The following is a 15,638-nucleotide window of genomic DNA, read 5'->3' on the forward strand; positions in this document are numbered from 1 at the left end:
AGCTCCCGCCGGGGGGCAGACTAAGTGCGGGAACTGCTGAGCCCTCCCTTCCCTTTCCCACCCTTGTTTATCCTCACGATCGCCCCCAGTGCAGCCCCGCCCAGGAAGAGGGTGTGCTGATGGGGGCACGTGGGTCCCGAGGTCAGCCCTTGGGGTTCAAGGTGAATTGGAGAGTGCATCCCCTCTACCCCCCAGATCCTTCCCAGCCCCGGAGGTGAGGATGCTAAAAGTAATAGCTCTTTAAAACCAAAAGACAGCCAATAACAAGTGCTGGCGAGGATATGGAGAAATTGGAACCCTCATACACAGCGGGTGGGAATGTAAGATGGTCTTCTTTGGAAAAGTTTGGCGGGACCTCAAAATGTTACCACATGACCCAGAAATTTCACTCCCCTGTATATACCCAAGGGAATTGAAAACATATGTCCACTCGAAAAGATCTATGTACAATATTCATAGCAACGCTATTCGTAAGAACCAAAATGTAGTAACAATCTAATGTCCATTAATTGATGAATGGATAAACAAACTGTGGTAACAGGATGGAGTGCTACTCAGTCATAAAAGGAATGAAGTCCTGATGTGTGCTAAAACAAGGATGAGTCTTGAAAATATCACCCTAGGTGAAAGAAGCCAGACACAAACATCCTCATATTCCACTTACAGGACACATCCCGAATAGACAAATCGAGGAGACAAGTTAGATCAGTGTTTGTCAGGGGAAGGGGGGGACACCGGGTGACTGCTCCTGGACATGGGGTTTCTTTTCGGGTGATGAAAATACTCTGAAATCAGATGGTGGTGATGATGGTTCAGTTATGCAAATATACTAAAACCACTGAATTATATAAAGTTTTTAAAAAATTTTTATTTATTTAAGTAATCTCTGCACCCAACACGGGGCACAAACTCACAACCTTGAGATTATGAGTTATGTGTTCTTCCAACCGAGCCAGCCAGGAGCTACAGTGAACTGTATACTTTAAAAGGCTGAATTTTACGTCCCGTCAATTATGTCTCAATAAAGCTGTTATTTAAAAAAAAATAAAAATAGTAGTTCTTGATTATCAAGGTGTAACCTTTCCAGGCACCAACACGCACCTCATGTAATCCTCCTGCCAAGCCAGGGAAGGGGTGCTGGTATCACCCTATTTCACAGATGAGAGAGGCTGAGATTTGTCCAGGAACAGCCAGAACAGTAAGGACAGGATGTGAACTCAAGTCACTCTGATTCCAAGACTCTCTGGGCTCTCTGCCTCTGAGGAGAGTATTAAGGACCCACCATTTGAACACCTATTCTGTGCCAGCCAGGGTCACAGGTGCCCACAGTCATTCCACTCAAAGCACTTGTTGCCACTTAGAGATGAGGATCTGAGACCCAGAGGGGAATGACTCACTTTTGAGTCTTTGCACTGTTAGGCGTGAGTATGCCCACCACTCGGAGTTGCCTCCCCATGGCGCTTCTCCTAACCTCCAGGACCCTGAGCTTCCCTGCTCTCATCCCTTCTGCACTGCGTCTGGCTGCTCATCCCCATCCCCAGACTGTGATAAGAATGAGGAACAGGATGAGGCAGTAGCTGGCAGTTACTATACCCTAGACCCTGAACTCTCCTGTTTAAAACCCATGACAACCGGGGTACCTGGATGGCTCAGTCAGTTAAGTGTCTGCCTTTGGCTCAGGTCCTGATCCCAGGATGCAGCTGCACCTTGGGCTCTGCTTCTCCCTCGCTCTCCTGCTCCCCCTGCTTGTGCTGTCAAATAAATAAAATCTTAAAAAAAAAAAGAAAACAAAACCCATGACAACCAATTGTTAGGTCTACAAACACCCATCCAGCCTGCTCCGGGCCTAGGCCTGGCCTGGATGCTGAGGACACGGGAGCATCGGGGGCTTCTGGGGTGGCCGGGATGCGGATACCAAGTGTGCGCAGGCACAGCCGGGGCTCAAGGGGCTGCAGCTTACACCAGAGGATGGGAAGTGGGGAAGGCTTGGAGGATGACCCTTGAGCCGACTCAGTTTCTCAGGATGAGCAAGAGTGCTTCCCCAGGGGGCAATGACCACTCTCCATCCCCACTCAGGGGTTAGAAGCCTGTGGCACCCACAGCTCCCTGGACTTCCCTGTCACGACACTGATGGCCATATATGGCACCTGCTCACTTAGATCTATTCCTGTTTCTGTAAGGACATATCCATCTTTGTATCCCTAGAATTGCCCAGAACAGGGTGGGCAGAGGGGCTCTGCTCAAGAAAGAAGAAGGGTGCAGTGGGAGGCAGGCAGGCTGAGGGCTGTATAGGACAAAGGCCTGAAGGCCTGAGGCAGCTCTGCGCTCAAGGGGTCCACCTCCCCCTCTCAACCTGGTTTCTCCTTTGCGGTTTCTCCAGCTCCGCCCTCTCAGCCCCTCCAGCTTGGTCTGTACAGCTTCCTGCTCCCAGCACTCTCGCCTACAGCACCATGGCACCAACTGTCTACCTTTCCTGCCTCCTGGCCCTGTCGGTGGCAGGCCTGGCCCAAGGCGTCAAGGGCTCCCTCAGGAACCAGGTAAGTGCTCCCCCCCTTTGCTTCCCATGCTCTTCCCTCTCCAACACTCATGCCTGGGGCTCACCCTTTCAGAAACAATTGCCTTACTCCCATTTCTCAGAGAGAGCAACTGAGGCTGGGGAGGTGATTGACGTATTGCCATGAAGCCCACGCTAACGCAGGGAGACAGAGCAGGCTAAGCGGCTGATCCCCTAGCCCCATCCCTGTGTGGCTGGAACGCAAGGTGTGGTCTCAGCGAGGACTCCTCACTTGCTCTCCGCCGCCCTCTTGGTTCCTCTCCAGGACCCAGGTCCGCAGCCGCTGGAGCTGAAACAGGTCTTCACGTTGTTCCAGATCCAGTACAACCGGAGCTACTCAAACCCAGAAGGTATCATGTGGCACATACATCTCCAGTCCCACCCCCAGCCCCCATTTAACAGATGAGGAAATGAAGATTCAGGGTGGGGAATGGGCTTGGCCAAAGCCACTCAGCAGGACCGCTGGCAGCGCTGGGGGTGTACTACCTGGTTTCCGAAATGCCCAGGGTGGGGGACAGGATCATGCTTTGCTATGAACTTGGAGGGCAGGCAGCAGCTGCTGGGGGTCTACCCCAGCCCCAGAGGACCCCTCACTTCCACAGCCACTTTCCTGTCACTCTGCACAGCACGCAGACTACATCTAGTCATGAGTTCATTCGGAAACACCAAGGATAGTCATCTTGCCCCCAAGCTGGGGACTCACTCTCCATGCCCATGAGGTCCCAGCCCTGCTCCTGCTCTCTGGGTCTCACCTTCCACAGGGGTATGGTCTGTGGGCACCTTTCATCCCAGGCTGCCCATGCCATGGGCCCGTACCCGCCCCCCCCCCCCATCTTTCCCCACCTTCATCATGTTCCAGCTCGGAACCTGCAGTCAGAGGTGTGAAGTGGAGGGGGAGAATATGACCCTGCAGGAAGCCAGTCTCTGACTACCCACCTTTCCCTTCTTAGTCACTCCGCCTTCAGACCCTTTACTTGTCTTCCCTGTGGGTAGGCAGAGATGCCCCCTTATTGCCTTCGGGGAAAACCCAACCCTAGAGGGGCTGGGGAGCCATTTCCTTGGCCCAGATGTCTGCAGTGGGGCCTGCGGCGGCCACAAGAAAGGAGCCACTGCTCACCTAGGTGGGTGTGGGGGGGGAGGATGCCCGGGCTGTGGCCACTTCCTGCCTCTGGGGGAGGCTCGAACAACCCCCTTCTGGTCTAGAGTATGCTCGTCGCCTGGACATCTTTGCACGCAACCTGGCCCAGGCTCAGCAGCTGGAGGCGGAAGACTTGGGCACTGCTGAGTTTGGGGTGACTCCATTCAGTGACCTCACAGGTACTGGACACTTCCAGGACCCTAGGTGGTGGTGGGGGGGAAGCAGAGGCTTCTCCAGGGATCCTGGCAGATGGACAGGGCAGACCTTCAGCTTTCATTTCCCAGAGAGAGGGACCCTGAGGACCAGAGGCCTGGTTGCTTGCCCCGAATCACAAAAAGCAGGGGTGGGTCTGGGTCCTAGTCCAGCTCAGGGATGAGGCAGCAAGTGCAGGGGAATGGTTCCCGGGAAGAAACTTGGCTTCTCTCTGGGCCTCAATACCCTTGTGCTCATCCCCCAGGGTATTATGGGGACTCAAATGACTGAGCATGTGGCTGGTTGGAGTGGGAGAGGCAGAATATGAGGGAGAAGCGATCAAAATTGCAACCCTGGTGGCCCCGTCTATCCCCCAGAGGAGGAGTTTGGCCAGCTCTACGGGCACCGGAGGATGGTGGGAGAGGCTCCCAGTGTGGGCAGAAAGGTAGGGTCTGAAGAGTCGGGGGAGTCAATGCCCCCCAGATGTGACTGGCGGAAGTTGAAGGGCGTCATCTCACCCATCAAGCGGCAGGTATCTGCCCCCATCTGGCCCAGTCCAGCCTCGGTGGCGGAAGGAGGGGGGGATGAGGCCCGGACACCTTCTCACTGCCCCCCTTCCCGGCTAGGAAAACTGCAACTGCTGCTGGGCCATGGCCGTGGCGGGCAACGTCGAGGCCCTTTGGGGCATCAGATACAACCGGTCTGTGCAAGTCTCTGTGCAGGGTATGGCTGAAAGAGGGGGGCATGTGATGGGGAGAAGGGGGAAAAGGGCGGGGGGAGGCCAGGGCGCAGGCAGCCCACATTGTCCCTTCTTGCACCAGAGCTGCTCGACTGTGGCCGCTGTGGAGATGGCTGCAGGGGCGGCTTCGTCTGGGACGCGTTCATAACTGTCCTCAACAACAGTGAGTGCCCTGCCTCTCTGGGCAGCTTTTGGGGGCAGGGGTGAGGATGGGGGGGTAGGGATGTTCAGGAGCTGAGCCTCCACCGTGGCCTTGCTTATCCCCAGGTGGGCTGGCCAGCGAACAGGACTACCCATTCCGGGGGAACAGTAAACCCCACAAGTGCCTGGCCAAGAACTATAAGAAGGTGGCCTGGATCCAGGACTTCATCATGCTGGAGGATAACGAGCAGAGTGCGGGCAGAGCGGGGACGTGGGCCGGCCTGGGGGCACAATGACAGGGACAGACAGACCAGGACAGAGGCAAAAAGACTGGGCGAGAAACAGAGATGGAGGGACAGAGATGTGGGGGGTGGGGTGGGGGTGGAACCACGAGCCAAGAGCAGGGGGCACAGAGGAAGCAGGGCCTAACCGCACCTTCTACCCCCAGGAATCGCCTGGTACCTGGCCACCCAAGGCCCCATCACTGTAACCATCAACATGAAGCTCCTGCAGGTGGGAGGGGGCTGGGAATGGGGGGAGGGGCATCCAGGGGAGGTGGCCTCAGACTCAGCCCCTCTGCCCTTGCAGCAATACCAGAAGGGTGTGATCAAGGCCACACCCGCCACCTGCGACCCCCAGCTTGTGGACCATTCTGTCCTGCTTGTGGGTTTTGGGAAGAGCAAGTCAGTGGCGGGGAGGCGGGCAGAGGCAGGCTCATCCCAGCCTCATCGTCGCAACCCAATCCCGTACTGGATCCTGAAGAACTCCTGGGGTGCTGAATGGGGTGAGAAAGTGAGTGTGATCTACCTGAGGGGACGGGGCAGGACAGGCCTCTCCCCACCTTCTGGCCCTGATGTCCCCTGGACTTCCTAGGGCTATTTCCGGCTGCACCGCGGCAGTAACACTTGCGGCATCACCAAGTACCCGCTCACGGCCCGCGTGGACCTACCGGCGAAGAAGCGCCCAGTGTCCTGTCCTCACTGAGCCTGCGCGGCTGAGCCTCAGCCCTCTCCTGCCAGGCCCGCTGCCTCCTTGCTGACCCCACCCCAGGCTTTTGCCTGTCCTCCTAATCTTGCTATGGCTTGAATAAACCAAGACGAGCTCCCTGTCTTGCAAGTGAACTCAGCTGCGGTGGGGAAGTGGGTGGGGAGAGCAGACACCCCATACTCGGACGCATCCTATAGTCTCTGTGGGGCCCCCATCCACATACATCCCTATACGTGTTCACCGTTGACACTCAGGGACAGACACGTGCACTCCCGTGCACAGGCTCCTCCAAAGTCACGGCAGGTTTATTGTCAGTGTGGGCAGGGCGGCAGGAGGGGACCTCAGTCATGATAGAGGCGCAGGAGGCAGCCACGGAGGGTGCCCATGTAGCGGTCCCAGAGGGCCTGGTGCCTGCAACGGAAACAGTGACAGCGGCCATCGCCTGAATCCCCACCACATCTGAGATGCTGCTCCGAGAGCTCCATACACCTGAGTGCTTCTGCACGCCTCACCCTGCTCTTATGATCATTATCATTATCCTCCCACGTTACAGGGTGAGGCGTGGAGAGGTTCAGCAGCTTACCCAAGATCAGGTCACAGTCTCTAAGAGGGGGGGCCCACAGAAAGACTTCCACCCCTAGGGCAGAAGAGGGAACCCTAAGTCTGCAGGAGGGCCAGGCCCTGGCAGGAGGCTGGCTACAGCAAGGCCAAGCTGGAAAGGAAGCTTAGGGTCTCTCACCGGAAGCCATCCAGGGAGTGGACAGATGCCGAATACTGATTCAAGAAGAGCCGCACGTCACTCAGAGGCCAGTGGTCAGAACGGCAGGGCTCCACGAACTGTGGGCCCAAGGAAACATCTAGCACCGGTTCAGCCCAGGAACAGGCCAGGTTGGGGATCAGAGGGCAGCAGGCAGGACAGCTCACCTTCTCCACGAGGTCCACAAACAGGTCTCGGACATCCTTGTTGTGGGTCAGCTTGGCAGCCACGTTCACCAGCCCACGGGACAGGTTCTGTGGGGCAGAGAGCCTGGGAGTTCTGCCTTCTGTCCCAGAGGCTGGAGGCTGAGCCCAGAGGCTGGAGGAGTGGCAGGCCCCTCCCCAAATCCATCCACCTCCCTCAATCAAATAACTCCCCAGTGTGCCCCTCCCCTCTGCCCGAGGTGGATAGAAGGAGCAGCAGGGCTACCTGCCGGTCAATCTCCGGCATGAGCAGAGCTGCCCAGCGGGGACAGTGCAGTGAGGCTGAAGATGCCCAAGGGACAGAGGCTGGACTGGGCCACAGACCTTGAAGTTGGCTTCCATCTCAGAGAAGACACCAAGCTTTCCCCGAAGTGCAGTACACACCAGGCTGCAGGGAGACAGGGTAAGCCCAGAGGTGCCTGGGCCCCCACTCGCGCCCCGGCCCGAGGACTCCCCAGGGGCACCTCTTGTGCAGGTCCAGAAGGTCCTTGTCAGCCACAAGCATCTTGAGCTCCTTCAAGTCCTGGAGAAATTCCTTGTCTAGATCCACATCCATGTCATCCACCTGGGAGTCTGGGGGAGGCCCAGCAAGGGAGTTGGGGTGGGGGTAACAAGCCCTCCGGTGCTATCTGGAGCCTTCCACACCCACCACCTCAGCGCACCCCATGAGACAGAAAAGGAAGTGTCAGAAGGGTGCAACGACCTGCCCCAGGCCACAGACAAGTGGCGGGCCCTCTGGAGTCGAGCTGTGCGTGGGGACACGGGGCTCTGAGCAGTGGTGGCTGCGGTGGGGGCACTGAAGAAGAAAGGATGCTGGCAACTGGGGCCTGCAGGAGAACTGCTGGCGGGGAAGCAGGCCCTGAGAAGGTGGGGAGGTATCCGGGCACCTGGGTGAGTGGGGGGCCTCACCAACGGCACCGAGGGTCCAGTTCTGGATCATGAGTTCAGCACAGTAGGCAAAGTCGCCAAAGCTCAGATACTGCAGTTTTTTCTTTCCTGTCTCAAAGCGGTTGTTGGCAAAGAAGACGATGGCCGCGTAGTCCCTGCAAGGAGGGGAGAGTGGGCCTGTCAGGGTTTCAAATTCCTAGCGAGCAGCTCGCCCCTGTGACACAGGTGGGGCATCCGACTTCTGGCCTATCTCTGCCCCAGCTCACTACATGACGTGCTTCAAGCCCCTTCTCTCTGGGCCTCCCCATCTTCGTACAGAGAAGCTTTCAGCCCAGGTCGCCTAAGGGGAACAGAGGGAGACCTGAGGATAACAGCTACCATTTACTGAGCACTTTCTAAGCCCCATGGGCTGCACCAAGGGCTTTACATGTGGCATCTCACAACAGCCCCCCTGGTAAATGACCAGGCTGGGAGCTGAAGCCAGGCCAGTCGGATCCAGAGCGCAGACCAGGAGTAGGAGAGCCATCCCCCAATACAGCCAGGAGGTCAAATGGGTTGGGGCCGGGAAGGTGGACCGCCTCATGGCCCAAGGAAGGAGCATGCAGGAAGGGGAGATGGCTGGCTCCCTGCCGGGCCCCTCACCTGGCCAACCGGTCGGACAGGAGGAAGTGTTGCTGAATGTTATCCACCAGGGAGCCCCGCATTTCCTCCACCACCTTGAAGACTCGCTTAAAGTTGTCAAACTGTAGGGCAGTTAGGGAAGGAGGGAGGACTGGTCAGAGGCTGGTCATCCAATAAACTGGTTATTGAACATCCCTCCCTCACCTATCTATCTGTCCAGTAAACAAATGCTGACTTAGCATGTGGTATTCCTCAATAAACTATTAACTGTTAGTACCTGTTATCAGTTCAAGCATCTTGCCCTGGATAAATGTTTACTCACTCCTACCTCTGAATTCCCCCTATTTTAGCATCATGCTCGCCAGTTTTCATGAGCTTGTGCTGGAACTGACCGTCCTGGCTAAGGCACAGGAAGCAAAAAAATGAGCAAATGCTCAGCTGTGCGGAGGAGTGCACAAGAGATACACAGAAAAAATATTAAAGGCCCAGGAGGGTTACTTCTCCCTTCTGGCCACCAAAAAGCCTTGTGGAGAAGGTGGCATCTGACCCCCTGCTTTGTATTTCAGGGGGGAGATAAGGCCAAGAACAGTACCCTCCAGGCAGGAGTAGCAGGAGCAAAAAGAGAGCCAGGGGCTGGAGAAATATAAGCTGAGAAAGTCTGGCAGAGACCAGAGCACAGAAGAGTATGAAGGTCAAGGCCAGGGTGTGTGGCTACTATCCAGGATGGAGTGGGAGAGCCAATTAAAGTTTATGAGGAGGGGAAAGCTATGGTCAGATCTGAGCTTCTGAAAGAGTAGCTCCAGCAGGGGAGTAGGAGATGCTTTGGAAGAGCAAAAAAAGGGACAAGAGACTGGGTATGAAGCTGCTGCCACAATCCGAGGTGGGGGAGGAGAATGGAGCTGGGGCAGTGACCAAAGGGATGGTGTAAAGGGGCAGACTGGACAGGGGATCTTGTGTTGGGGGCAGGGATGCAGTGCCCACTTGTCTCCGGCAGCTCTTGAGGGTGATGCCTGTTTTGGTGCTGATGTCGTCCAGGTCTTTCTTGGTGCCCTTGGACAGCTTCTTGCCCAGGACCTCCCGCACAAAGGCCTCGTCAAAGGCATAGTACCTGCGTGGAGGCAGAGGACATCACTGACTTTCCACATAGGAGGCAAACGGGGGTCCGGCAGGGCCTAGGTTTGGTCCCTCCTGCTCTCAACTTTTTCAGACCTTGTGTAAGTCCCATCCCAACCTGGGCCTCAGTTTCGCCCTGCAAAATGGGTATATGGTCAGACTGGCTGGGGTCCCCACCTCTCGATGAGCAGCGCCTGTCGGGAGGGAGGGATCTGGAAGATGAGCTGGTGCAACAGCTTGGGCGGTGCGTGCAGCAGGCGCTCGAGCATGTGGAAAGTACGGTAGTGGTCCATGGTGTCGCTCTGCAGCACCGCGGCCGTGGCGCCCGTCTGCTCCAGGATTCCCGAGCGCACCCTCAGGGCCACCGCGTCGCTCACTGGGGAGTAGGCGCTAGCATTAAGCCCCGCTCCGCGAACCCACAGGCCCTGGGGGGGGGGCGTCCCAAGTCCGACTCCCAAATATCCCTTACTTCCTCCGCCCACTTCCCTATAGGACAGGAGTCCTGGCCCCGCCCCCTCTCCCATCCCAAACAACCGCCCCTCCTGACCCGCTCCGCAGACGGCCCCCACACACACCCGAGTAACCATCCAGCCAGAGGCGATACACGTCTTCGTCGATGAGGGTCGTGTTCCCCACGAAGATGTCCAGCTCGCTGGTCATGGCGAAGCCCGGACCCGGGCGCACCTGCAGCGCCCCGGCTGGAGCGAGCACTGCCCGGGCCAGGCGCGCCGCCTGCAGGATACTTCCGGGAGCGCGGAGATTCGGCGCCCGGCACCCGGAGCCAGAGAAGGACCACTTCCGGGACAAAGAGGGTGGGGGCAGAAGCGGCGAAGGAAGAGGAGTAGCTCCTCCTCCCGGCGGGAGGGGCAATCCCAGGCTCCTCGTCCCCGCCCCCGGCCCTCACCCCCACCCCTATCCTGGCCCAGTTTGCAGGAAGACATCGGGAGTGGAGGCTAACGGCCAGTGCCCCTGCGCCGGCAACCTTCCCCCACACTTCTTCCTGGCTTTTCTCCCACATTCTCTGCCCTTTTCTGGGCCTCCCATTTTGACGTGTATCTTAAATGTAGGGGTTTCACAGGTCTCTGTCCTAAATCTTTTCCTGCAAAAAATATGTCTGACCTAACTTCCAAGGGTCCTTGCTGGGAGCCCCTCAGTCCATCCTGAGGCTGAACACCTCTTCTGGGCATGGGGCACCTGTTCCCATGGTTTTAACCCCCCATCCCCGCACTAATGACCTCTCTTACTCTGCAGCTCAGAGCTCTGGCAGGAAGTCCACATCAGGAGGGCTGCCTATCTGCTCGTCTTTCTATGCTGTCTACCCTACAGGCCCCTCAAAAGCTAGACAGCCCTCTTTCCAATCTGTTTCTTTCCTGCATTCCTATCTCAGTGACAGTCCCAACATTCACCCAGTTCTCGTGCCAGAACCCTGGGCTTTCTCCCAGAGTCCTCACTTCTTACATTCTGTTCTGATTTGCCTTCTGAATATTTCTAGGATGTTTTGTCCTCTCCACCCCTACTGGCACTGTCCCAGCCCAGTCCTTCTGCGTAGCTCTACTTTGCCCATTGACACAGTGTTCTTACTAATCTCCCTGCCTACATCTCTTCCCCGTGGTCCATCCCTCACTGAGCAGACTGAATAATTTTTTAATGCGTATTTTAAAATGTTACTCCCCTGCTTAAAATCCTACTGGCCTGTGGCAACACTCCAGCCAACTACCTTTGTTGCTTCTCTCCCTCACTTTACCATTTTCTCCACACAACTACCTTTCGAAAACTTGGAGCTACTCTCTCCGATCTTAAAGCAGCTAGGCCCCCAGTGTCTTTCAACACGCTATTCCTGCTCCCTGAAATAGCTTTCTCTTTACTTAGCAAAGTCCTATACATTTTTCGGGCAGCTCAGATTACCACCTCTTTGGGGAAACCTTTTTTTACGGGGGGTGGAGATCCTTCAGACCATGCCCCTCCCCCGTCTACTTCTGGTTTAACACACCCCGTCTCCCCCACTAAATTATAACCCCTTTGGGCACCTGGGTGGTTGAGTGGGTTAAGCGTCTGCTTTAGGCTCAGATCATGATCCCAGGGTCCCGGCTTGAACCCCGCATGGGGCTCCCTGCTCAATGGGGAGTCTGCCTCTCCCTCTCCCTCTTCCCCACCCACGCTCGTGCTCTCTTTCTCACTCTCTCAAATAAATACATAAATAAAATCTTAAAAAAAATAAATTACGACCCCTTTGAGGACAGGATCAGAATCTTAGTCGAGTTTATTTCTGCCAGGGCTTTGCACACAATAAAATTTTATTGAACAAATGAATCCCTGTATGCGCCTCCCCATCCCGGGCAGGAAACGTTCCATGAAAGGGTAGGCTGATGGTGAGTCAGGCACGTTTGGACTCAAGGTTCCGAAGAGTTGGGAGCGACGTTCAGTGAGCCGAGACGAGACTCTCGAGCATGAACTAGGCTAGGAAAGTTGAGCGAGAGTTAAGCTAGGAAACGAGATCCATCCGGGTTCCGTCGGGGGCTGGGCATGAGAGTCGGTGGCCGACGCCGGAGTCTTGGTTCTCGGGAGCTGAGAGGCCTAGGCGAGAGCTTGAGGAAGTTTGGAACTGGGAAGTACGAAGCACCTAGTTTGGGGTTACCTGTCGCGGAGGACGGTGGCGCTGGGACCCAGGGTCCAACGCGGTCAGTAACTCCGCGGTCTAGAGTGGGCGGGGAAGGGGCGCTCTCTTTCTCTGTAGTCCGTGATCAAGTCCCGCCCTTTTCCGGGAAGCTTTCCCTGGATTGGCTGTCCTTCCTTAACGTCATACGGCCCCGCCCCGGCGCGCGCCCCGCCGCGTGCCCACCCCCGGGCGGCTGCTGCAGCCTACGCTACACTGCCACAGCCTGCCGCCCGCGGAGCCGGAGCCCGACCCCGAGCGCGCAGAGCTCGACGTGGGCTCCTGGGCCGCGGCGGCGGGCAGGCGATGCTCCAGACGCCTGAGCAGCCATGGAGGGCGAGGCGGGCGGCCTGGAGGAGCTGACGGACGAGGAGATGGCGGCGCTGGGCAAGGAAGAGCTGGTGCGGCGCCTGCGGCGGGAGGAGGCGGCGCGCCTGGCGGCTCTGGTGCAGCGCGGCCGCCTCATGCAGGAGGTGAATCGGCAGCTGCAGGGTCACCTGGGCGAGATCCGCGAGCTCAAGCAGCTCAACCGGCGCTTACAGGCCGAGAACCGTGAGCTACGCGACCTCTGCTGCTTCCTGGACTCGGAGCGCCAGCGCGGGCGGCGCGCCGCGCGCCAGTGGCAGCTCTTCGGGACCCAAGCATCCCGAGCCGTGCGCGAGGACTTGGGCGGTTGTTGGCAGAAGCTGGCCGAGCTTGAGGGCCGCCAGGAGGAGCTGCTGCGGGAGAACCTGGCGCTTAAGGAGCTCTGCCTGGCTCTGGGCGAGGAGTGGGGCCCCCGGGGCGGCCCCGGCGGCGCTGGGGGCTCAAGCACTGGGCCGACACCCGAGCTCGCCTTGCCCCCCTGCGGGCCCCGCGACTTGGGCGATGGAAGCTCCAGCACCGGCAGCGTGGGCAGTCCGGATCAGTTGCCCCTAGCCTGCTCCCCAGATGACTGAGGGCTCAGCTTCCTTCACGTCGACGCCCGACCAGACTGCTTCCCAAGCACCGGGACTGCGGTGGACCTCGGGACCTGGACGCCGTCCTGCCTGCGCACGAGGGGCCGCTGGCATGGATTTGGAAACTCTGGCACTAAAGAGGGCCCCTCGCTCTCCTCGGTGGGGCAGCAGGGGGACTGGAGGCTGGAGCGGAGGGACTTGCTGGGGGCGGGGTGGGGGCTAATAAACTGGAACGGAAGCAGAGCCCGTGGCCTGGGCAGCGTCTGTTTGGGACTCGCCGGGGTGGGGACGAGGGCGGAGACGTTAAGACAGGGTACCATTCACATCCGGAGGGGCTGCAGGTCTAAGGTGGCTGACTCCCCGACTACCTCAAGCCTGGGGCGGGATGTGGGACCGTGGTAGGCCCCTGGCTCCCCCCATTAGGCCTCGGGACAGGCCGTGATCCGGTCCCTGAGGTGGCTCCAGCTCCCTTCCCGGCTCCTTCCTGTCCAAGACAATGGGGCAGGAAGCAGGTGTTGGGGGCCTAGAACCCACTCAGCGGCCTCCCCCGAGGCTGGAAGGGGCATAACAGCGCCCTCCTGTGGCCCACGCAGGAGCGCTGTGGGCCCCCATCAGGAGGAAGACGATAATCCTTTTGGCTTGCACCCAACAGCACTCTATTCCTCCTCTCAGTCCTGGAGACGAGGCAGAGCAGATGTAACCTCATTCGTCAGATAAGACAACTGGTCCAGAAATATCAAATAATTTGTCCAAACTCATGCAGTTAAGTCCATAGAGCTGAGACCGGAGCCTAGGGCTTCTGGTTCCAAATGTTCTCCCTTTCGCTTCTGGGTTCAATGAGACCAGGCCAGAACTTCGAGGCTTTTATTCCATTTTGGCAGGTTTGTATAAAAATACTCTCTGTAGGAAAATAAATAGCAGCTGCCTTCGTTGTGGAGGCTTGGATTCCCTGGAGCTAAATTCTCAGAGCTGGGGGGCTGCAGGTCAGCTCATCACAGAAGCCTCTGGCACTCTCCTACCATTCAGGAGAGGCCAGCAGAATGCCCTGGTTCAATCACTTGGTGCTGCTGGCAGTGTGGGGCTGGGTGAGTTAGTGTTCTAGGCTGGTAGAGTATCACCTTCGGTCAAAGTAGGATTGGGTGCATCACAGGAAGAGGGTGATGAAGACTATAGGTGTGGTCTGGAGGGACTTAGGGCTCTAGAGGAACTCTAGGGATCTACAAAGTCCTTTTTGGTCGCCAGGAGTTCCCTTGCACAAATGGGAAATATTTTGTTTCTGATTTGTGCAAATTGTGCTAGAGAAGCCAGCTCTGGAAAAACAGTGGGCAGCTTTGGTGGCCCCAAGCTGGCTCTACTAGGAGGCAAAATACGTTCAGTCTCATCTGGAGGGATGGAGAAGAGCCTGCTGGGGATGGGCATGGGATATGGTCCAGACCAGCTGGACCAATGGGTGGGGAGACATTGGCTAGAGTGGCACCCGCGGGTAGGGGGGCTGGGGTGCCTCATAAGGCAAGGAGGGTAGGGGAGCCGAGAGGGTCAGAGGATGGGTCCCCGCTGCTGCTGCTACTCCTGCGATGGGCTGAGGAGCAGGGCTCAGGGGTGCTGGGGTAGGTGAAGACGGGACTAGGGGTGAAAGGAGTCAGGGAGGGTGTGGTCATGAGCGTCGGGGTGTGCAATGCTTCGGGTTCAAGCACAGACCCCGAGGAAAGAGAGATACAAGGTACAGGGCGGGAGGGGGCTGGTGGGCTGCTGGTGCCGCTGGTACCGCCCGTGCCGCCAGTGTCGCTCTCCGTGGCCCCTTCCGGGATTTTGCAGATGGGGCGGTGGGCTTCAAGGACCAGCTCCAGGCGCTCCTTCTGCTTCTGCAGCTCCTCAATCTCTCGTTGCAGACTGGATTTCTCGTCCTCCAGTTTGTCAGTCTCCTGTGGAGTGTTAGGAGAGGAGTTAGAAGATGAGGGCTGAATACCGTGTAGCCTCCGGAGCTGGTGGTAGTTGGGGGGTGGGGGTGGGTCTCCAGCGAGTCTGGACTACAACTCCCATGAGCCCTTGGGAGAAAATGGGCTCGACTCCCATCAGGCCCGGGAGCATCTTAGAAGGAGGTTGTCCGCCGAAGCTTTAACTCTGCTCTGCTTTGCTGGGAGTGAGACGCGCTGTAACTAATTTTTAATCGCTTTTTCCTCGTGGTTTTCTCGGAAGGACTGCTCCTCCGACGGGAGCCTGGGGGAAGGGGACTTCGTATACGGCCGCCCTCTGGGGCCTCGCAGGCCCAGGGGAGCCGCGCCCCTCTGAGGTTCGGTGGACCAGGGCCTGGACACCCTCCGCACCGGCCGGTGCTCACCGCCTGCAGGAAGTCGGTCAGTTCCTTCCTCCGGTTCCTGCACTTGGCCGCGGCCAGCTTATTCCGCTCACGCCTCACTCGACGGCGCTCCTCCTCCTCCGGGCTGATCTGGACGGGTAGAGGGAGTAGTGAGGTAGACCCTGGGCCCTGGTTGCCCGGCATTGGCCTTGTGCGGTGGCCCAGTGCGAGGACCCTGGCGGAGGGCGTGACAGAGCCCTGTGCTTCAGGGATCACACTCCACCGCGACCGGTTCCCCGCACTCACGCTTTAATAAGATTGAATTAATCAGATGTCCCTCTCACCCAGCTTTTGCCTCCTCTGATTCCTCTCTCAGAATGCCCCCCCACACACACTCCACAAACCTCAAACCCCCCCC

At 57.8% G+C, this 15,638-nt stretch overlaps 4 protein-coding genes across 8 annotated transcripts in view; 2 read left to right on the forward strand and 2 right to left on the reverse strand.

Moving 5' to 3' along the window:
- The first annotated feature begins 2,387 nt into the window (after positions 1-2,387).
- On the forward strand, positions 2,388-5,870 carry CTSW (cathepsin W). 3 transcript variants are annotated; one of them, XM_008709013.2, is made up of 10 exons: positions 2,388-2,537; positions 2,820-2,904; positions 3,758-3,871; positions 4,262-4,416; positions 4,511-4,607; positions 4,706-4,786; positions 4,891-5,016; positions 5,213-5,277; positions 5,353-5,548; positions 5,638-5,870. In XM_008709013.2, the coding sequence occupies exons 1-10, from the start codon at positions 2,451-2,453 to the stop codon at positions 5,664-5,666; spliced, it is 1,035 nt and encodes a 344-aa protein (XP_008707235.2). In that variant the 5' UTR covers positions 2,388-2,450; the 3' UTR covers positions 5,667-5,870. The 3 variants fall into 3 exon arrangements, with proteins under 3 accessions (XP_008707235.2, XP_008707236.2, XP_008707234.2); XM_008709012.2 differs by having other exon boundaries at positions 2,389-2,537; positions 5,353-5,556; XM_008709014.2 differs by lacking the exon at positions 5,353-5,548.
- A 165-nt stretch (positions 5,871-6,035) lies between these two features.
- LOC103679473 (FGF1 intracellular binding protein) lies at positions 6,036-10,121 on the reverse strand. Of its 2 annotated transcripts, XM_008709017.2 has the most exons (10): positions 9,909-10,116; positions 9,511-9,709; positions 9,202-9,328; positions 8,242-8,342; positions 7,621-7,754; positions 7,176-7,284; positions 7,036-7,099; positions 6,676-6,762; positions 6,491-6,588; positions 6,036-6,162 (listed from the first exon to the last, which is right to left on the reverse strand). In XM_008709017.2, the coding sequence occupies exons 1-10, from the start codon at positions 9,991-9,993 to the stop codon at positions 6,093-6,095; spliced, it is 1,074 nt and encodes a 357-aa protein (XP_008707239.1). In that variant the 5' UTR covers positions 9,994-10,116; the 3' UTR covers positions 6,036-6,092. The 2 variants fall into 2 exon arrangements, 1 of the variants encoding a protein (XP_008707239.1); XR_005837169.1 differs by lacking the exon at positions 6,036-6,162 and having other exon boundaries at positions 6,938-7,099; positions 9,909-10,121.
- Positions 10,122-12,150: 2,029 nt separating this feature from the next.
- Positions 12,151-13,167, forward strand: CCDC85B (coiled-coil domain containing 85B). The gene has a single exon (XM_040639438.1). It carries the CDS (start codon positions 12,316-12,318, stop codon positions 12,922-12,924), a length of 609 nt encoding a protein of 202 aa, XP_040495372.1. The 5' UTR covers positions 12,151-12,315; the 3' UTR covers positions 12,925-13,167.
- A 145-nt stretch (positions 13,168-13,312) lies between these two features.
- The window catches only part of FOSL1 (FOS like 1, AP-1 transcription factor subunit), a 6,405-nt gene continuing 4,079 nt past the window's right edge, over positions 13,313-15,638 (reverse strand). For both annotated transcript variants that reach the window (XM_008709019.2, XM_008709018.2), the window contains 2 exons: positions 15,263-15,370; positions 13,313-14,846 (listed from right to left, as the gene is read on the reverse strand). In XM_008709019.2, coding sequence (XP_008707241.1) covers positions 14,427-14,846; positions 15,263-15,370 — 528 coding nt within the window. In that variant the 3' untranslated portion in view covers positions 13,313-14,426. The remainder of the gene's footprint in view (positions 14,847-15,262; positions 15,371-15,638) is intronic.

This window comes from Ursus maritimus, unplaced genomic scaffold, assembly GCF_017311325.1.
Source record: "Ursus maritimus isolate PB19 unplaced genomic scaffold, ASM1731132v1 scaffold_23, whole genome shotgun sequence".
Lineage (NCBI taxonomy): Eukaryota > Metazoa > Chordata > Mammalia > Carnivora > Ursidae > Ursus > Ursus maritimus.

Coding starts and splice junctions, on each gene's coding strand:
- CTSW (XM_008709012.2), top strand. CDS start 2,451: ATGGCACCAACTGTCTACCTTTCCTGCCTCCTGGCCCTGTCGGTGGCA. Junction 4,417..4,510: donor TCTCACCCATCAAGCGGCAG/GTATCTGCCCCC, acceptor CTTCCCGGCTAG/GAAAACTGCAACTGCTGCTG. Junction 5,017..5,212: donor GCTGGAGGATAACGAGCAGA/GTGCGGGCAGAG, acceptor TTCTACCCCCAG/GAATCGCCTGGTACCTGGCC.
- LOC103679473 (XM_008709017.2), bottom strand. CDS start 9,993: ATGACCAGCGAGCTGGACATCTTCGTGGGGAACACGACCCTCATCGAC. Junction 9,710..9,908: donor CTGGCTGGATGGTTACTCGG/GTGTGTGTGGGG, acceptor CCTACTCCCCAG/TGAGCGACGCGGTGGCCCTG. Junction 8,343..9,201: donor TCAAGAGCTGCCGGAGACAA/GTGGGCACTGCA, acceptor ACTGCCCTACAG/TTTGACAACTTTAAGCGAGT.
- CCDC85B (XM_040639438.1), top strand. CDS start 12,316: ATGGAGGGCGAGGCGGGCGGCCTGGAGGAGCTGACGGACGAGGAGATG.